Raw genomic sequence first — 21,909 nt, forward strand, 5'->3', positions numbered from 1 at the left:
ATTATGGAAAAAAATATTATGAAAGACAAAGGGGACCAGAAACTGTTTAGTTGCACACATTCTTCTAAATATCTTCTTTTATGTCTAACAGAAGAATGAAACTCATAGAGGTTTGGAACAACTTGAGGGTGAGTAAATGATGACAGAATTTTCTAACATGGTCGTCAAAAAGTAAATAAATAAATAAAAAATGCAATTAATCAACAGCAAACAGATTCTCAGCATGAGCAAAAAGACTTTAAACAACTGTACATGGTCTCCTCTGCATGCATATGCACATACTGGACTGTATATTATGAGATGATGATGATAATGCTGATGAGTCTCAAGTGACTAAACACAACAGCTGCAGGGACTTAGAGTGAGTTGATTTGGGTCCCATCAGTTCAGCTGCATGTGCAGAGACTGGATTAGCGGTTTATCCTCTTCATCCAGAGACAGGTGCTTTGGTTTCTCTTATTCAATCATAAAGCAATTGTACATGTAGGCTATGTTATATTCACTAAAATGGTACATGTGAGGGTTGTGGGTAGTTTCATTGAATCAATGTACTATGATTATAAATTCTAAACTCTGTGTAATTGGCATAATAAAACACTTTGCATAAGCTTTGATGGGTGTGAAATCATGAAATCAAGTTTGCTAGATTAAGGAGCCACTATAGATTTCCCAGTGACGCATCTTACCCCAACTGTTTTTTCCAAAGCCCTCTACTGCTCTATACTGTACATCTTCATTCTCTGTTCTCATTCTCTGTACATTCTTCATTCTCTGTTTTCATCATGCATCTCACAGTATTCCCATTCCCAGTCTTCTTGGCCTTGGATCTGATCTTTGGTTCAATAAACTTTGTTGAAATGCATTGCATCATCTAATGCACTGAAATCAGCCCCCTGATTTTCTCCGGTTTTATTGAGAAACTTGGAAAGAGGTTCCTTATGACTCAGAAAGTCCATGAATAGCAGTCTCCCTCTCCTGTCACTGCAGTCTGGACTCTGGAGGGCCGCCACATTAACTTGTCAGACAGGTCAAGGAATAAATGTTGGGCTTTTGAATCAGATTGCCGATTCAGAAGTGAGTCAATCCTGAGATTCTCATCCTGTGAGCATGTAATGATCTGTGTTTAACGGTACATAGGCATTCGTTGAAGAGCTATGGGCCGTTTTTTTTCTGTATGGCATTAAAACTGCTGGTGTAGAACTGTCTGTCAAGACCATGCTAGTGAGAGGAAAATTATTAGCCTATAGCCTTTGGTTTTACAGTACAAAATCAATAGCGCAACTAGCAATATTGTGGAAGGACATGCAGAACTGTGGCCAAGAATACAAGATGTCGGGAAATGTGGCATTATTTCATGTGAGTGGCATACTGACGAGGAAGGAGGGAACTTAAGGAAGAGTGAAGCTGAAAGGATGTGGACTCATTTCATGAATAACTTTAAACCTTGGTTACCCAGAAGAAATTGTAATCGCTCCAAGGTTGCTCTTTTTTAAACTCTGGTGTATTCTTACACATCTTGATGTATTTATAATATATGAGCAAGAAAGTCATATTAGGGGGCTGTAAAGTCAAAATCGAGCAATGTATGGTAATAATTGTGAGAATAAAAGTTTCAGTTACAAGAAATAAAGCTGCAATTATGAGTAGTAAATGCTTAGTCACAATTGTAAGACCTAATTTTACAATTACAAGAAATAAAGTCACAATTATGAGAAATAAAAAGTCACAATTGTGAGACCTAGAGTCTGTATTACAAGAAATAATTGCAATTATGAGAAATAATGATAAAAAGTCACAATTGTGAGATCTGAAGTCACAATTACAAGAAAATTAGTTAGAGTTATGAGGATAAAAAGATAAAAAGCAACTGTGAGATCTAAATTATGAGAAATAAAGATAAAAAGTCACAACTGTAAGACTTAATTTCACAATTACAAGAAATAATGTCATAGTTATGAGAAATTTTTAAAAACTCAGCTGTGAGATCTAAGGTTGCAATTGCAAGTAATAAAGAAGCAATAATGAGAAATTTATATAAAAAGTCACAATTGTCAAACCTAAAGCCACAATTATGAATAATAAAGTTTTTAAAAACAAAGTGAGATATAAAGTCAGATTGTGACCACAAATTCTTATAATTTGATGACCATGTTTTCTTTCTTCAGAATCGCTTCCACTTGCAGATGACAACTCGTATCCCACCTTCGGGACTGGTGGAGCTGCTTCTGGCCGTCCTGCAGCGCAGTGGCTGGGAGGAGAGCATGGCGGTGCTTTGCCAAGGCTGGGAGGATGCTGGTCTTCTGGATCTCCTGAAAGTCCAAGGCTACTCTAGCTGGGGACCCTCACACTGGCACCTGCGGGCCGCTCTGAACCTCTCCCACAGCACACCTCACATGGCTAATATTTCTGACTTCCTGTCTGAGCACTTCAATCAGGACCATTCTCCACCCGCCTCAGTTCTGCTTTTTGGGGCTGACCCGGAGTGTGCCTCTTCTGTTTTGCGCAGTGCGCATGACCTGGGGCTGACCTTGCCCACTGTGCATTGGATTATGGGATATCCCCTAAGCCCAGACGCCCTTCATTCTATTGGTCTGCCTTTAGGACTGCTGGCCTACGGAGAGGTCGACCGCAAACCGCTGGACTACTACATTCGTGATGCCCTGCAGTTGGTCAACCGAGCTGTTACTGCGGCAACAGTTGTACGGCCTGATCTAGCCCTCATCCAAAATATGGTAAACTGTTTTGACAAACCCAACAAACACGAGCTGCCCTCATCAGGACAGTACATTGCCAGGTAAATGCATATTCTCTCAGTCTATCAGTCAGGTCAATACACTCTCTGTTAAAAAGGTGTGTTGTGTCATAAACACAGCCTAAAATTAACACTTGCCAAGTGCCAAATGCAAGCTTCTTACATGCCTTATTCACACACTGCCAAACTTTTTTAAAACATGCTTGTCAAATGTAGATGTCAACTGCAATAGTGACTGTACCATTACTGAAAAGACAGCAAGCTCTGCTTCTTCCAAAACAGCACCCTGAAACCCAAGCTAAAAAATAATAATTATATTTTGTGAAAAAATACGTTTCAATACATCTGCTTAGATTTGTATTGAGGTAAACTTGTAATCAGAAGAGGCTGTATGCATTAGTGTACGACACACTCACAAAGCAGGGGGCTTTCTTGCAGCATTATGAGCCAATTATATTATGAATTCAATTCAATTAGAAGTAATTTTTCTCTTCAAAGAAGCAACATCAAGGTGAAAAATATAATAAGTATAAATATAAAACAAATATAAAAAAGCTTTTTAAGGCTGTCTATATCCCAAACAATTACTGCTTTTACTCCATGAGGCCAGAATGGTTACAGATGCTGAGTTGTTTTGTAATACAGTTAGATTTTCTTTTTCAGTGGTGCTGTAAAATCAGTGTTAGAATACATGGAACCAGTTGTGAGTAACTAAAGCCATTGCACCAGCACGGTTCTCCTGCCATGATTATGGTTTACTAACTGAGCTGAAAAGTTAGAAGCATACTGAACTGTGTTCTAATGGAACTGCAGTCTGCAACTGATACTGTAACTCACTGTGCTCAGAATGTGTCACATGCTCAAACATGATAATGAAAATTTACCTGCATGCTGATTGGAGCGGCACAGTGAAGCGGCAGTATGAAAAACATTGCACGAGCCACATCTACTACTTTACTCATTGGCTCATTAAAAAGACATGCCTGTGGCAACATTTCTGCAAAATCATATTACTGTACATTGCTTCTATACATTTTCAAAGTGAAATATCCAGTGAGTACAGCACTAAAAGCTACCAAAATGGATGAACTTGGCATTTTATTACATTGGCTGTTGTGTGTATCATGGCAGTTCAGAAATTAAATGTCTGGTGAGTGGCGCTAATAGGTTACTGCTAACATGGACTAAACCTAAGATAAAAACACATTTACTGAAGTAACCATGCCATTGTACTTTGCTATACAAATCTGTACAAGAGCTTTTTTTTAATCTGCCCCGTTGTCATAATTTAAATTTGGAAAGAAAGTTGTTGGTGTTTCACTGACACTAGTGGTTATTTCAGTTGGAAACGGCAGTGAATTGTATGTATCAGTATTTATTTGGGGTTTTGCAAAAAAAAAAAAAAAAAAAAAAAAAAAAAAAAAAAAAAAAATTAGGCAGAGGCATGTTTTTCCATTTAGCGTAGGTTGGCTTTAGTGTGAAGAGTCAAATGTCAAACAAACTACTTCCAGGTAACAAATTTAGGATATAAAAAGGTTGTGGGAACATTGTTTTGAAATGTGTCTAAAATGTTAAAAAGTCCCGTTTCCTTGTTGTGATTGTTAACCTTATTTAAAGGTTATGAAAACGTTGTTCTACTAATGTTATTTTTACCCAAAATATGTTATTTGACTGTTAATTTTTAATATTCAATATTAATGTTATAAAAATGTTTCTGAAGGCTGGAACACACTACATGACTTTTAAAATCGGAACAGATTTTAAAACAATGGGCATCATATACTTACCAACTTTGTAATAGTGTAAATATCACATATGTCAATAATATATGAATATATCAAATATAAGTTATAAGAATGTACTTTAACAACATTTTGTCTTTACATTTTTTATAACCTAAAAAAAAAACATTAGTGAAAGTTGTGAGAACGCAACTGAGAAAAAGTAACTGTTTTTTTTTTGTTTGTTTTTTTGTTTTCAAATAGATTGGGATTTCATACATAAATAATTGGATAGACCAATTAGATTCTCAAAATTCATCAATAATAGCTAAATAGGAATAAACCTTATTTATTATATGTCACATATTTTAAAAGACAAAATTGCTTTGATGTTTTATTCTAAACATTTATCAGTAGAACATCATACCATCTGGATGAGATGTCCCAGGCAGCTAGTGTCATGCTTAAGGACAGGCGCATGGCCACTTTCTCATGCTGCGGCAAATTACTGTTGTTTGCCCAGACACTTAGCTGGAATGCAGACATGCTTTAGAGCTTTAGGCATTATTTATGACTTCCCCTCAGTTGCCTTTCCCTGAGGAGGGATCACTCTTATCAAAAGCTCTGGCACCCGCCTACCATGCAGGCCCATCATTTTGTGTGGATCATGCCAGCACTCTGCCACACACCGCTATATCTCTCTCAACAAACAGAAGTGAAATGTGGCAGTGTGGGAAGCCTGGGTCTCTCATCACAACAGGATAAGGCTGAAAATCTGCCAACGAGACCCAAACATACTGCATAATGCCTGACTACTGTGAGGGCATTGCTGCAGGAGAGTGATACATTCAGTAGCTCAGCAGCTCATGCAAGACTTTGCCCACATTGTAGTACTATAAAAGTGAAAAAATGATCTTGCAATTGCATGCATTTTTCTTACCTTGAGGAGATGAATGAGTGAGGAGATTGTTAATAGTCAACATTATTTTTCCCACATATGACAGTTCCCACATACTGTGGATGACTATTATAATTCAGAATTATGCTCTTTTCAAGAAATTTACCCTTTGAATTGTAACAGGCAGATTAGATGTGATCATATTGATCGAATATACACAAAGCATTCAGGAGTAAGACTAAAACTAAAAGTGACACTATATATTTCAGTAACATGACAGTAGTTTGCTGTTTTCAAATTAGTGTATCATTTACACTTTTTTGTGCATTTTTTTCGGGGCATGTAGGATTACGCAGAGCAAACGTTCATGTGTAACACTGAAATTCATTAACATTCAAAATTCAGAGTAAATTAAACCAATTCCAAAAATTATTTATAGACTCTGCTTCACAGAGGTCCTGTGCTGCATTTTAAATCTTCTCTTTTATAGTGAAATATTGGTGCTTTTTATTAATATGATAGGGTAATAAAAGTATCTTCATTGTAATGAGCAATGTTTTGTTAGTAACTTGCTGTGTGGCTGTTTTTGTGTAAACAAGTAGCCTGACTAAAGATTAAAGGGATAGTTCCCCCAAAAATGAAAATTAGCCCATGATTTACTCAACCTCAAGCCATCCTTGATGTGTATGACTTTCTTCTTTCAAACAAACACAATCAGAGTTAAATTAAAAAATGTCCTGGCTCTTCCAAACTTTATAATGGCAGTGAATGGGGGTCGAGATTTTGAAGCCCAAAAAAGTGCGTCAAAACTATTTCTAACTAGCTTCAACAACAGTGCACAAATTTAATTATTCAATATAATAGCTTTGAGAAATTATTCTACTAACCATAAACCTAATTCTAACCTAACAGTCTCTAATACTCTAATTAGAGTTAACTGGCATGTTGCAAAGTTGCTTATTGTAAGTAGAATATCTAAAGTGGACTATCAAAAGATTAACCATAGCCTTTTGGAAGGATCATTATTCTGGATATTTTGAATATTTTATCATCATTTCTAAAAATGCTTTAGCAATCTCATTCCCTCTTTGCCAGCTCTCTTCTCAATATATGAAAGATCATAATGTGAGAGTAGAATTAAAGAGGGCTTTTAAGTACATAGCAACATGTCATTCTAATTGAGCTGAAATACACATATTGTAAATTTGATGTTACTTAGATACACACCGTCAGTCATTTTTTGGCTAAGGTGGGCCATTTTGCTTCATGTGACAGGTAAAATTGTGAATAAAGGAGGCAAATTACATGTTAAGCTTTTCTCCTCCATTTTTCATTAACCAGCACAGCATTAGTCAAATGTCATATCTATTATTTATGGCTCCATACATTAATCTTTAAGCTCAATGTCAAAGCATTTCCTTAAGTGACCCAAGCTGCACACCAGAGCAGCAGCCCTGCCAACTGAGTGGCTGTAATTCTGAAGAGTGGGAGGAGGGTTCACAATCAGATATATTGCTCTGTGAAAGCAACATTTGTAGTTTATGGTGTGACGGATGCCAGACGGTGTCAGTCTTCCAGCTAGGCAATCCCTCTCCCAGGCCTTCCCCCCTCTGCCGCAGTCACATTTACAGTCTGCTTTGCTGCTGGAGAGGATGAAACTAGCTTAACCTGTATCTGATCCTGTTACTTACTCCCACATGAACCAGAGTCTTTGTCTGGGTAATTTTGGAGGCCTGATTACCACGGGCCCATTAACTCATGCAGATATATGCCGTAGCTCCATCATAAGCATCTTTGTTCACTGATGGCCATTCAAAATTTAGATTAAGGCACCCATTAGCAAAGATGGTTTCATTCTTCCGGAAGGTTCTGCTCCAGTGGAGAAATTCGTCATGAATAGGAATACTAATGCATAGCTTTCTCCAGGTATTATAGACCATCTCGGCCTCTTCCAATCATTATCTGACTCTTGTATTCTTTCATCCTCAGGTTCCTCTCTAATACGTCCTTTGTAGGTTTGACGGGTCCTGTCAGTGTTCAACGCAACCTCTCCCGTGTACACACCTCTCAGAGGGTCCACATTTGGAGTCTGCGCCGTGATGCCGTTGGTCAGCCCACGTGGGTGACGGTAGGCAGCTGGAAAGGTGGTAGATTGGATGTAGAGGAGCAGGGATTATGGCAGGGATCGCCCCCTCGGCAGCGTACCGAGGGCCAGATGGGCAGGGTAGGTCGTAGATGGCGGGCCGGCTTTCCCTTGTTGGGGAGTCGTCTGCGTGTAGTTACTCTAGTGGAGCACCCGTTCGTGTTCACTCGAGAGGTAGATGAGGATGGGAACTGTCCCGCTGGGCAATACTGTCTGGATGCAGGGACAAATAACTCAGAAACCCTGGACCAATTGTACACCGAACGGGCTCAAGGCAACAACAGCTTCTTGCCACCGGATTTCAGCAAATGCTGCTATGGGTACTGTATTGATCTGCTGGAGAAACTGGCAGAAGACATGAACTTCGAGTTTGACTTGTACATAGTTGGGGATGGGAAATATGGAGCAGTCAAGGGCGGACAGTGGACGGGGTTGGTGGGCGACCTGCTGAGCGGGGTGGCCGATATGGCTGTTACCAGCTTTAGCATCAACTCAGCTCGCAGTAAAGTGATTGACTTCACTAGTCCCTTCTTTTCCACAAGTTTGGGAATACTTGTGCGCAGTAAGGACACGGCTGCACCCATCGGAGCGTTCATGTGGCCGTTGCACTGGTCCATGTGGATGGGCATCTTTGTGGCGCTGCACATTACGGCGCTCTTCCTCACCCTCTATGAATGGAAGAGTCCCTTTGGCATGACGCCTCATGGACGTAACCGTGTGAAGGTCTTCTCCTACTCCTCAGCCCTCAACCTCTGCTACGCCATCCTCTTCGGACGCACAGTCTCAAGTAAGACGCCCAAGTGTTGGACCGGACGTTTCCTGATGAATCTGTGGGCCATATTTTGTTTGCTGGTTTTGTCTAGTTACACAGCAAACTTGGCTGCAGTTATGGTTGGGGAAAAGACCTTCGAAGAGGTCTCTGGAATACATGATGCCAAGGTGAGATCTTTTAAGATGCTTGACTGTAATTTAGGGTACATTTCACATCAGGAAAAAAGTGTAAAAATATGTTTTCTCAATGAAAAACTGTTGGATTTGGTTTATGTATTTTGTCAATGTAACTGTACTGCTAGTCTTAGCTTAATCATTAAACACTATTTTGATATTACATGGAAAAAAGACGATTTCTCTGATGATGAGTTCGTCAATGTACCTAAACTATAGAATGACCCTCATACTGTAGTAATAACCTCTAGAAAACAGGTTGCTACCCACTATAATGTTTTTGTTTACATTTAAAGTGGTTATGTCATAGTTTTTAACTCTACCTTGCTCTACCTTAATGACTCCTGTGTAACCATCCTGTCTATCCAGTCTATCCTGACTAAGTTTTATAGTACTTCCTTGTCATTACTTCACCATGCATGGCATGCCAAGCTAAAAACCAAATGGCTGTTGACATGTGTGGTCTCAGTTTCAATAAATGGTCTTTTTGGACTGGGAAGGAAAATTTGGGTTCTGAAACATACTCTATGTTTACATCATTATATATCGAGGTTAAAAGAGCACTCCCGTAGCTCTAACAGTAGAGCATGGCACTAGCAATCCTAAGGCAATGTGTGCCATTCCCAGGGAATGCATGAACTGATAAAATATATAGCTGGAATTCAATTTAAATCACTGTTGGTAAAATGCTTATATTAATTTACTACAAATTATCAAGGAAAAAAAATATTTATCATTTATTTATCATTATATGACTCCATGTAGAGAACGCTAAAACAGACACCATTCTGTGTTACAATAATCTAAGACTTTGCTGTTTTTTGCTCTCTTTGGCCTCAGCTCCACCACCCATCTCAGGGATTCCGATTCGGCACTGTTCGGGAAAGCAGTGCAGAGGATTACATGAAAAAAAGTTTTCCTGAGATGCATGAGTATATGCGGAAATTCAACGAGCCCACCACACCTGATGGTGTCGCCACTCTCAAGTAAGAGATCAATTCACCCAACAGAATGCATTCAGCTAGCAGATGGCAGCAAGTGCTCCTGGTGTAGTTATACTGCCAAACTCTATTAGCACAAAGTGAAATTTACAACACATGGAAAAAACCTTGTGCATAGCGATCATTAATTCAAACGGCAGTTGCACCCTGTTCATTACAATGCAAATGCGTTTGCTGAATCTTTTCTCTAACAGTCCTCCTCAGTGACAATACAGCAGGTGTCAATATCTTGGCCAAATGAAGTCAATTTTTGAATAATGCTGTCATTAAAATGAGGTGTTTGCCTGAAGCATTTTTTTCTCTCAGCGTATTTGAGTAAAAGTTCTGAAATTCCCTCCCACTGCTGCTCACCAGGCGAGTGGTTTGTTGTTTCCTGCCAGCTGCAGTGCCACAGTCTGTCACACACATGCCAAATTGTGAAGAATGCGTTTTTGTTTGTTTATTTATTTAAATTGAATTATTTTGGGGCTATATAAAAAAGAGAGAGAGGGGGGAGAAGAGAGCTGGGATACAAAAAAAAGGAGGGGGAGAATTAAAAATTCTTATGCGTTTTTTATCTAAAGCCTAATTAACAAGTTTCTTTTCAGTGAAAGTAAACTACACACACACACACACACACACACACACATATATATATATATATATATATATATTATTTTTATATAATTTAGCTGGACTCAGACTTCTAGCCTAGTTTGCCCTCCCATCGGAGATTAATTTAGAAGGAACACGGCAGAAAATATTAACATTTCGAGAGTTGCCGCATCTCACTTCCTTCAATAATTCCTTAGTAAAGTATGTATGACAGATGGCAGAATTAAGCCTGAAATCATGCTATAGAAGTTGCTTCATTTAATTTTTGAATGTATCATTCAGAATGTAATTGGAAGAGAACTTAAAAGAGACAAACGTTTTCAAAAGAGTCAAAGATCCATGAAGTATTTGAATTGGCTGAAAACACTTTAATCCTTTTTTTAATTTTGAGAAGAGGATCAGAGGTATCAGTGACCATGTGTATCGCAATGAAGCAGCAAAGCAATTCTTTTCTAAATTGCATTTTTTAAATTTATGCCACAGTCTGTCTGCTTTTGCCTTTTGATGCCATATATATGCAGTTGTATTTGTTCTCCAGATTTCAAAAATGTCATTTTAAAAGAAACTACTGGTGGTAAAATGTTAATAGTTTTCATTTGGAAATAATCATTTTCATATGTACAGTACAAACAAAAATATGTGGGAAAAGAACTGTTCTTATCAACCACAAGTTGTGTTGCTGAATTTGTTGCTGCTGGCTGAACCTTTTGATAAATGACAGCTTTTATTATCATTAAATTAAGTAAGGGTGGGCCGCTGCCCTTAAGGTGTCACTATCCATTAAAAGTCCTTTTTGGGCTCTATTTAGCTTGCATCTAGTTTAGCGTAGCTGCTGATTTATGGTCGCCGCTGCAGTTTATGAACATTTAGCTCAGACAAATGATGTCTGTGTTCCATTTGCACCAGAATGAGATGCACAATCTGACTTATGAAAATCATACTGTGCATGTTTAATGAGAGAGTGTGTGCATGCCTGTGTGTGTGGTTTTGTAGCCCCTCTCTTTTTATGTTGTGAAGGACAGATCCGCCTCAACTTGATGCATTTATCATGGACAAAGCCCTGCTGGACTACGAGGTGTCCATTGATGCCGATTGCAAGCTGCTGACAGTTGGTAAACCCTTTGCTATTGAAGGTAAGCAGAATGTACAAACTGAGTTTGAATAATTTCACTGGACAGATTAAGTAGTTTATGGTTTATTTAACATAAGGGATAGTTCACCCAAAACTGAAAATATTGTCATTGTTTACTCACCCTCATCTTGAAACCTGTATGACTTTCTTTCTCAATGTTGTTTTGGACCACACTGACTATCATTGAATGGAAATGGTGGTCACCATGTTGAGATCACATGACCAGACATAGAGGTTGCAATGGAGGATAAGAGTTGAAACACACTTGGTCAAAATAAAGATACAATCAGGGCCTAAAACTAACATTTCCAAATCTGCCAATGGCTGGTGACTTGAGAAAATTTACCGGCCATAAATATTGTTTACTGGCCATGAAACTGTATGTGCATTATTCATGTTCTTATTAATATTTATGGTAACACTTTACAATAAGGTTCATTAGTTAACCTAACCCTAAGAATGAACAAAACTTCCACAGCATTTATTAATCTTAGTTAATGTTAATTTCAATATTTACTAATGCATTATTAAAATCAAAAGTTGTGCTTGTTAACGTTATTTAATGCACTGAATTAACATGAACTAACAATGAACGACTCTATTTTCATTAACTAACATTAACATAGATTAATAAATACTGTAATAAATGTATTGTTCATTGTTTGTTCATGTTTAACTAATGGAACCTTATTGTAAAGTGTTACCATATTTATTAATATTATTATAAATATTAAAATCAATAAAGAAATATAACTAATACTACTGAACTGTAAAGTATTTCATAATATTTTTTTTACAATAATAATAATAATTTGTATTACATATTATTATTATTATTATTATTATTATTTTAACAGTACAGTTACAATACTAATATTTTTTTTCTTTGTTTTTTCAATGTTACACCATAGAGCTTTTATTTTGACAGAAAATATAGTGAAACTTCACTTTTGCTTCTCTTTGTTGAGAACAGCCAGTCTCATTACAAAGATGTTTTAAGCCTGTTGCATTTTCAAATGCATGTTATAAGCGAATCAAACTCACAGCAGTTCATGCGGAGCAGCGTTTACTGCGAACCATGTTAAGATCACAGCACTTCAGAAACACGAAAGCGCATCAGATTAAATATTAATATAATTGTAATGCAGTCTTTGCGATTTGATAATTACGCGTTACAATTTCATATTCTCTGACATTATTAGAATTTATTAAAAAAAAAGTTAAAATTTTCTCGCATTTGGTGCTTGGCGAGTGTTAATTTGAGGCCCTGGATACAATACAACAGTAATATGGTATTAATATACTAATATATACTGTAAAGCATTTAATCTCATTTTAATTAAATAAACAATTGTTTTTCCTATCGTTATTTGAGACAATTTCACCTCCCTTGAAAAATTCACAGGCATGCAGACATTTAAACAAATACTACTCACTTTATCTTGGTGAGACCTAGTGTTGCTTTCGTCAACGAAAATTATGACTAAATATCGTCGTCAACGAACCTTTATCATGTGACGAAAACGAGACGAGACGCAACGAAAATGCTGGTCATATGACGATGACTAAATGTGGTTTACAAAATAAAAACTATGCTAAAATGTCTCTTTATTTTCGTTGACCAAAACAAGACGAAACGAAATTCATCTCATTATATGAATTATCTCGTTTAGTCGCGTTATTATGATTATTATTTTGCGGTAGGCTATTTCTGTTTCCTGTGTCTCACTTCTGGGGCTGCATCAGGTCGCACTGCACAGACGCAACCGACGTCAGTTCCTCAAGACCCACTCGCGGCATTATTTAGAAGACGCCAACAAACAAAATTAAGCGGGATTTATACTTTCACCTGGCTCCGTTTCACAAGCCTCTGCTGCCTGCGAGCGCACCTTCCCAAACGGAAGAGGCTTTTATACTTGCCACATTCGCCGCTGCACTATTCTTTGAAATGACAATGGAGTAACTGTCTTCTAAAACCGTTGGGAATCACCGGTGAGAAGAAGTAATTTGCCAGTATGGCCAGTACAAGTCTTTTGATGAATGACTTGATGAATTAATAATTTCTTTATGTACAAACTAAAATAGTGTATAATTAATATCTAAATGAATTCTAATTCTATTTTATACAATAAAATTAATACATACTTCAAATAAGAAGCCTTGGACAAACTATGCAACAAAAAAAAATCCAAAACAAAAAACGTTTTCCGTCAAAAAGCACCTGATGGAGTGTGAACTTCACATTAAACCGCTTCTGTTTCACACAAACACCGACACAGACGTGCATGTTCAGCTAGAATCATCCTGAACTCGTGCATGTTCGGCTAGAATCATCCTGAACTCGTGTGTATGTTCGGCTAGAATCGCCCTGAACTCGTGCATGTTCGGCTAGAATCGTCCTGAACTCGTGCATGTTCGGCTAGAATCGCCCTGAACTCGTGCATGTTGTGCTAGAATCGCCCTGAACTCGTGCATGTTCGGCTAGAATCGCCCTGAACTCGTGCATGTTCGGCTAGAATCGTCCTGAACTCGTGCATGTTCGGCTAGAATCGCCCTGAACTCGTGCATGTTTCGGCTAGAATCGTCCTGAACTCGTGCATGTTCGGCTAGAATCGCCCTGAACTCGTGCATGTTCGGCTAGAATCGTCAAAAAATCCTGCACACTCCGCCACAATAAACCAGAACTCGTGCATGTTAATCTACAATAACCCTTAAAACGTGCATGTTCAGCTAGAATCATCCTGAACTCGTGCATGTTCGGCTAGAATCATCCTGAACTCGTGCATGTTCGGCTAGAATCGTCCTGAACTCGTGCATGTTCGGCTAGAATCATCCTGAACTCGTGCATGTTCGGCTAGAATCGTCCTGAACTCGTGCATGTTCGGCTAGAATCGTCCTGAACAAAAAATGCTGTGCACTCCGCCACACTTCGTGCATGTTCAGCTAGAATCGTCCTGAACTCGTGCATGTTCGGCTAGAATCGCCCTGAACTTGTGCATGTTCGGATCGGAGCTATCACGCGCACTACAAAAAATGCTGTGCACTCCGCCACACTAAATGAGTTCACGCGCACTCAAAGCGAACTTCTGGCAACACCGCGATGACGTCATATTTTCCGTGCTTACCCAGGCGAACTTGCGGACACGTCGAGTATAAATCAGCCTTGACACAGAGAAAGGGACCGATGCACCGGCCAGCCGGGGTTCATCTTTGGGAGACAAATTTGAAAAATAGCTTTTATTTATTTTATTTTAATTTATGTGTGTGTACTTCTAACATGTTTGGTTGGTAAAATAAATGTAAATTTAAATCAGAGAGTCTTCCACATCTGGAATGGATGTATTCTTGAGTCTATAAGGTAACAATAATATAATAAGATAACCTTGTTTGAAATGGGTTTGGCTAAAAGAACATTTTGGTTTCGTCTATACTATAGCTACTTATACTATATTGACTGGGTTAAATAGAATGGCATTACTAAAAAGAGACTAAAACACAATTTTCATTGACTAAAACTAGACTAAATGTCATCAGTTTTCGTCGACTAAAACTAGACTAGACTAAAAAGAGTATGAACGTGACTAAAACTAATAAAAACTAAAATGACAGCTTCACATAAAGACTAGACTAAAACTAAAATTAAAACAGGCCGCCAAAAACAACTCTGTTACTGAACATTTTCTGTTGTGAAATAAATGAGTCGTGGGAGACAAATACACCTGGAAATAAAGTATTTCTGCTGTCTTTAATAGAAAATGTAGCTTTTGCATGTGATACATCCATGATGAGTTGTTCAAGTTCATTGTTATCATGGATAGAAAATATAATGCAGCTTTTATAAATAATACATTTCACGATTTTTATATGAAACTATTTATATTTTATCAAATATATGTAAAAGCTATGGAAAATCAGTCAGAATATTGCATGATTTTTCCCTGGACGTTGAGAAAACTGCTGTGTAATGTTATTCACTGACCAAAATGACTGTCATTAGAAATCTGGACTGCCACCAGGAGGTAGATACTGTGCTTGAGGGGAATAAAGGAAGGAGAAGAGAGACAAATTGGGTAGAATATTCAAACTTCACATTTGCATTTTTTAGAATGCATTAACAAATCCACAACTGACAAGGGAAGAAAAAGTAAGAAGTCAACTTGGCAGAGATCTGTCCTGCTGTCGTGCATTTTAGTGGGGAAGCCAATTTAAATGCAAACCTGGGCTGTTTTCCTGAGCTGCCTAGAGGAAGCACAGATCTTTCCTGAAGGCGGCACTGAAAGGTGTGCTGGAAGAGAGAGAGAGCTTTGGGTAAAATAATTGTAGTCCAGTCTGTGATATTTTCATTTCCCAGTCCAAACTCCGAGCTGGGCGTCTGGGCTAATTGAGCTCATGCCCTGCTCGTGTCGTGTTAAATTGCATATGCCTGTTGTCTTATGTCTCTTGTCTGTTCATTCCCCTTCAGCACGTATTATACCTCTGTGTCCATGCTGGATGATGTTACACATGTTTTTTTTTATTGCATTAATAAGCATAGTCTCATGCATCAGCGGTAATTTAACAGACAGGTCTTGCCCTTCAGTTCTGCCCATAAATGGTGCAAAATTATTTGTCACACTCATGAAATTGCTCAGCATTTATGACTGCACAGAGGCACTGACGATATTTAAACATTATATCTCAGTTACACTGCACTACATCATTTTCTTAATCAGTATTTTGGCTTAATCAGTATTTTTGTTTTACTTCTTTTAGACGGTATATTATTGTTGTTATTACTATAATTAATTTTAAGCAATAAACCTCACTATTTCAATCAATTAATAAATAAATCTTTCAAAAAATGTTAATGGGGTACTTATGAAATAAACTAACATACTGCACACCAAACCTAAATGGATATAATGCTCTTCTTCATTGTTTGATTAATATCTCTTATCAATATTAAATTTAGACAAACATAAATCTGTCAAATAAACTAACTAGCCCTTATAAAAAAGAAGTACATTTTACAAAAGTGCTTATTATGGAAATAATATACTTTAAAAAAATATACATGTGAACTGAATGTAATGTTTTCAGACACTTACAGTAATTGGATGTTAATTGCATTTACATGAAAATGTATTATAGTTTAAATTTATGTTAAATGCAGTTAGCTGAACTTTTGCTTTTGACTCACTTAAGTAGTTCTTTTTGTATAATGTCATAATTACTGTTTTTGTTTTTATCTTTGAAATATGGTAAAAGTGTACTGCTGAATGTACTGACAAGCATTTATAGAATACTGAAATATAATTTTTATTAAAACTTGTATGTCATGTATTTAAATAAAATTATTTTTTTAATTACAGGTTTGTAATTATGAAGTTGCAATTTACTACAATTAAAATATATTTACTTTAAATGTAATATCGAAAAACACACAGCAGTTAAAATTATAATCAAGTACTTGTACAAGTGCATGTGCTTTATTATAGTAGTCAAAACAATGATTTAAAATGTACTTTTAAATTAAAATTTTCAATTAAACATCAAAAAGTGCAGTCACATTATGTTAAGAAAGTCTATTTTTTAATAAAAGTTTACTCTAAGTACAATTAAGTGCCGTTTTATTTCAATAATATTATATTGTCTCCAAGTACATTAAATATTTACATTTAATCATTTAGCAGACGCTTTTATCCAAAGCGATTTACAAATGAGGAGAACAATAAAGTGCACATATCAAGGTGCACATATCAATAAAGTGCACTTGCAAGAATAGATAGAATAGAATAGAATAGAATAGAATAGAATAGAATAGAATAGAAAAGAATATAATAGATAAGTGCTACAACTAATCAAACTGATACCAGCAAAAAAAAAATGACTTTATACCTCTTATAAAAATACACAAGGGGTTAATTGCAAGAGACATATAGCTCTGACTAATGTGAGTAAGCTCAGTTCATAAGGCACCACGAGGCGTCATTCACCTGCAGAACACAAGCTTCTGGAGAGCGCATAAGTCTTATTAAGGAGTTTAGGTATATTGGTGCATCGCCAGTGGTTGTCTTTTAGGCAAACATCAGTATCTTGATTTTGATGCGAGTGGATTTAATATTTTAAGTATGCTTCACGTACACATTCCATACAATTGAGTGCACTTCTTTTTCACAAGGGGTTAATTGCAAGAGACATATAGCTCTGACTAATGTGAGTAAGCTCAGTTCATAAGATTTAATTACACAATGCAGTGTTGTTTCAGCGCCTGGTTTGTTAATGAGTGCTTAACATATAAGATCGCATTTTAGGTTGAAATGCAGAGCTACAGTGGTATTAGTGTTTGTGTGTGTGTGTGTGTGTGTGTGTGTGTATGTGTGTTTGTGTGTGTGTGTGTGTGTGTGTGTGTGTTGCAGCTTGGCAGTGATGAAATGCGTAGATGTCAGCATTTGAATATCTGTGATCCGTCAGCCACTTAGGGGCCAGTGGGGGATGGTGAGTGACAGATTTACTGCAGAGAGCTGGAGGGAAAACAGCCCACCAATTGGACCAAGTATTATATTTGTGGCTTATAGTTGATTTTTGCCTGTATTTTGTCTTAGCTATTATTTCTCCATTTCCAGGCCTGACCCTTTGTTGGCCATCTGGGCTAAAACGGTAATTAAGGTTCATTGTAATCAGACTCTTCTGGGCTCGTGCAGGACTCCTGACCGTGTTAATTACCATATGCCTGTCGTCCAATTTCCTATTTCAGATTGTCTCCCACATGTGTGCTGATTGAATAAGATTCTTGCCTATCTAGGAACACAGGACTGTGAAATGATATATGAATGATAGGACGCCCACCTCATAACTCACCTGCTGGACGGCCCAGAATGACACACCCCTCTTGTCACCACATCATACATGTAGTCACTTCATCTATGTCCATCTTTTTTCCACATTTATGAAGTTGCACATATATTGTCTGACACAGATAAAAAAAAAAAAAGTTCCCTGAAAATTAAAACTGTAATTATTAGGTTATTCCAAACTTGTCAGCATTTTCTTCTATTTTGTGATTTTTACTTTTGCGCTCGGGAAAAATAACAGAATCACTATTCCCTACCGACATGGGGCATCACTGACCTACAGCCAAAACCTTGACCGAAAATCACCCTATTTGTTTCAGTAACACATAATTCGTTTTTACGCATGTAAATTGTTTGTTGCTTCAGATGATATCTGTAATATTCATGGTCTTTTCGGGCAGTATAAGCGGTGAATAGAAATCGTTAAGGTGAGTGTGCATACTGACGACACAGTTAATTGACTGAACACAAAATATATTTCTTTATGCAGGAAGTAATAAACATGAATATATGTCTAGTGGCAGAATATACAATAAATGCAACACTACTTGTTACTATATATTCTACAGTTTTTTATTCAAATTCAAAGGTTGCCATGCTTAATCTTTAAAATAAAGCTTCATGTCTTTAAATCTAAATCTTGAGCAACATCTATTTCAGACTCTTCAACTCTGCAAATTCTGTGGTGTTTTACTATCTGTGGAATTCTACAATAAATATAAATTACATATTAAGTTGTTAGATTAAATAATTATGTTTTTGAATTAAACAAACCATTTAACCAACGTTTAAATTCTGCTTCAAAATGCATACTGTTAAAAAACTCATAGTTGAACCATTTGCAGGTATCCTACTGTATTAACATAATTACATAATTACTAACTAACTTAACTTAGTTAACTTAATTAACTAACATAATTGCATAAACACAGTGAATAACAGTACAGGGTGCATATGTTACAAAGCAAAAATCTTTATTCAGAATGAGCACTTTGGCATTAGTTAAACATATGTTAAGAAGTCTTGTCCATCCATCGATCTGATGTTCACTATAGTAATGAACATGAACGTAGCATTTTAATAACAAAGGGAAATTCCTGACATTAAACGAAAATACAAATAACATCTAAGCAACAACATGCTTAGAACATATGCATAGTAAGAATGTACAGGGAGACTTCAGATATAAAAACAATAACTTGTTAGGGTGTTTTCTCACTAAAATAATATGATTTCCTAAAAAAAAATTGGTGACATTTACGGTAAAATACTGGCAGAACATTACCGTAAAAAATATGGATGCAAGATTTTAGGTTTTACATACTTAAATTAAATTCACAAAAAAACATATTTCATTAACTGATGTAATGTTAATAAACCAACACATTGAAGTACTAATATATGTTTTGAACCATCTTAAAACAACCAAAAACACCAAAAAATGATAAAGGACAAGAAAATAATTACAAAAATAAGTATACTACAGATATCACACAACACAAACAACAAAAACACCAAACAAACCAAACGAAACACACGATACTGAAATAATGCAATAAAAATCATTCATTTACACAACATTAGATGTAAGATAAAAACCTAATGTACACAATGATAAAAAAAAAAAAAAAAAAAATTCATGGTAAACTGGGAGTGTCAATTTACATTTTTCACTGTAAATTATAGAATGACAATATGAAGTGTCATGCAGGGAATTCTGGGAGTGTCAATTTACATTTTTCACTGTAAATTATAGAATGACTCTTTCTTATTCACTTCCAAAAACCGTAATTCTAGCAGTATTTTATTGTAAAATTACATTAAATGTAATTACATTTATTCACTGTATATAGCATGGAAACTTACTGTTAACCAATTAACAGATTTTTACTGTATCATTTTTACAGTATTTTATTGTTAAAATCACAATAATTTTTTACAGTGTATGAATTGATTAGAATGTATGGGAATCCTAAGGAACACCAATATGGTGGCGTGGTGGCTTCATTTTTTATGACATCATGAGCAATCCAGTTTTCTATTATAAGTCAGTGCATAGCATAAAAATCTTGAACGACGTGAGGGTTGAGTAAATAGAGAGTATTGTCATTTTGGTGCATGTTTGTTATATAATAAAAATAATTAAATTAACCGATATCCAAAAAAAACATTATCCTCCAATTCAAATTTCAACTTCCAGACCTTTAGCTTGTCAAAACATGAAATTTGTGAACATTTGCTTGTTGTCATGTATTTGAGAGACCTTGAGATGTTATCTTCCAGACCTTTAGCTTGTCAAAACATGAAATTTGTGAACATTTGCTTGTTGTCATGTATTTTGTTCCCTTAGCTTGTCAAAACATGAAATTTGTGAACATTTGCTTGTTGTCATGTATTTGTTTCCCTCGTCACCACATTATTTCAGCTCAGTGGGCCAGTAATGATTGTTTCCTATAAAACTCTGAAAGAAATGATTAGAAACTCCATTAATGGTTCAGAGACAGGCAGTTTAAAGGGGTCATATGATGCGATTTCAATTTTTTCCTTTCTCTTTGGAGTGTTACAACCCCTTGGTGCATAAAAAAGATCTGCAAAGTTGCAAAGACTAAAGTCTCAAATCCAAAGAGATATTCTTTATAAAAGTTGAAAATCGTCCACGACCCCCTGAAACGGCTCATTCTAACACGCCCCCCCACATGTCTACATCACTGTGTAATATTTGCATAACAACCGCCAAAATGTTCACGCAAAAGAAAGAAGGCGTGACTTTGATTTTTGCTGTAGTTTTGTTGTTGTTGCCGCCGTGCCATGTCGTGGAGACGCTGTGTGTTTTGTTGTGAAAGCGAAACTACTTTGTTTGGCCTTCCAAAAGAGGACACAACTATAAATCAGCGGTTAAGTTGTATTTACAACACTGTTCCAGAACAGTTCAACCCAGATATTCGATGTGTGCAACGCATTTTACGGAAGACGAAGACTGTTTCCTGAGAGATTAGCAATGTCAGTGTCTGTTTCTATAAAGTGGGGCAATAACAACTTTGCAAGGAAAGTCTGGCGCTTCTGACTCACAGTCTGTAAGTATGTTTTTATATTTAAAGTTTATATTTAATTTTGCCACTGATGATTCAAATGCGAGTTTGGAGCAGTGTAGAGTAGCGCTTGTTTTTGTCTTTTCTCCGATCATAAATACAGACATGGTTTTATGTTTGCGCAGCATGATACGCAACACAACGTGTAAAAAGACCGTATAAGTCATTATAATCAGTAATTATGTCCCCACTGGATGCAACAAATGCTTTGTTTGTAATGGGTTTTATTGTTTTTTTCTCGTCGTGCCAGGAGATGGCATCACAGTATGTTAAGGGGCATAACAATTCTGTCACACGTATTCAGCCAATCACAATGCACTGGATAACTGGCCAATCAGAGCACACCTTGCTTTTCAGACCGATGAGCTTTGTAAAAATCGAGGTGTTTCAGAAAGGCGGGGCATAGAGAAGAAACAATAATGTACATTATGTAGAAAATAATATGTTTTTTTGTGTTTTTTTTTTTTTTTTTTTTACCGGCCTAATTAACGCATAAACACATTTTCATTACACCAAATACACAACATAATGTTCTTTTTAGCAGCATCATATGACCCCTTTAATGAAGCTTTGTAGCACATTCTGTTTGTTCTGGTGGTGTTTTGATGAATTGGACTGACTGGGTGTCCCCCCCCCCCCCCACCTCAGGTTACGGGATCGGACTGCCCCAGAACTCACTACTGACCTCCAACATATCTGAATTCATCAGCCGTTACAAGTCAGATGGCTACATGGACATGCTGCATGACAAGTGGTACAAGGTGGTGCCGTGCGGAAAGAGAGTCTTTGCTGTTACAGAGG

At 36.7% G+C, this 21,909-nt stretch overlaps 1 protein-coding gene across 1 annotated transcript in view; it reads left to right on the top strand.

Moving 5' to 3' along the window:
- LOC109061890 (glutamate receptor ionotropic, NMDA 3B-like) overlaps positions 1 to 21,909 on the top strand; it is an 82,760-nt gene that overhangs the window by 47,127 nt on the left and 13,724 nt on the right. Inside the window, exons 2-6 of the mRNA XM_042767002.1 lie at positions 2,166 to 2,794; positions 7,361 to 8,453; positions 9,300 to 9,445; positions 11,072 to 11,187; positions 21,757 to 21,908. Coding sequence (XP_042622936.1) covers positions 2,166 to 2,794; positions 7,361 to 8,453; positions 9,300 to 9,445; positions 11,072 to 11,187; positions 21,757 to 21,908 — 2,136 coding nt within the window. The remainder of the gene's footprint in view (positions 1 to 2,165; positions 2,795 to 7,360; positions 8,454 to 9,299; positions 9,446 to 11,071; positions 11,188 to 21,756; position 21,909) is intronic.

The sequence above is a fragment of the Cyprinus carpio genome, chromosome A11 (assembly GCF_018340385.1).
Source record: "Cyprinus carpio isolate SPL01 chromosome A11, ASM1834038v1, whole genome shotgun sequence".
Classification (NCBI taxonomy): Eukaryota; Metazoa; Chordata; class Actinopteri; order Cypriniformes; family Cyprinidae; genus Cyprinus; species Cyprinus carpio.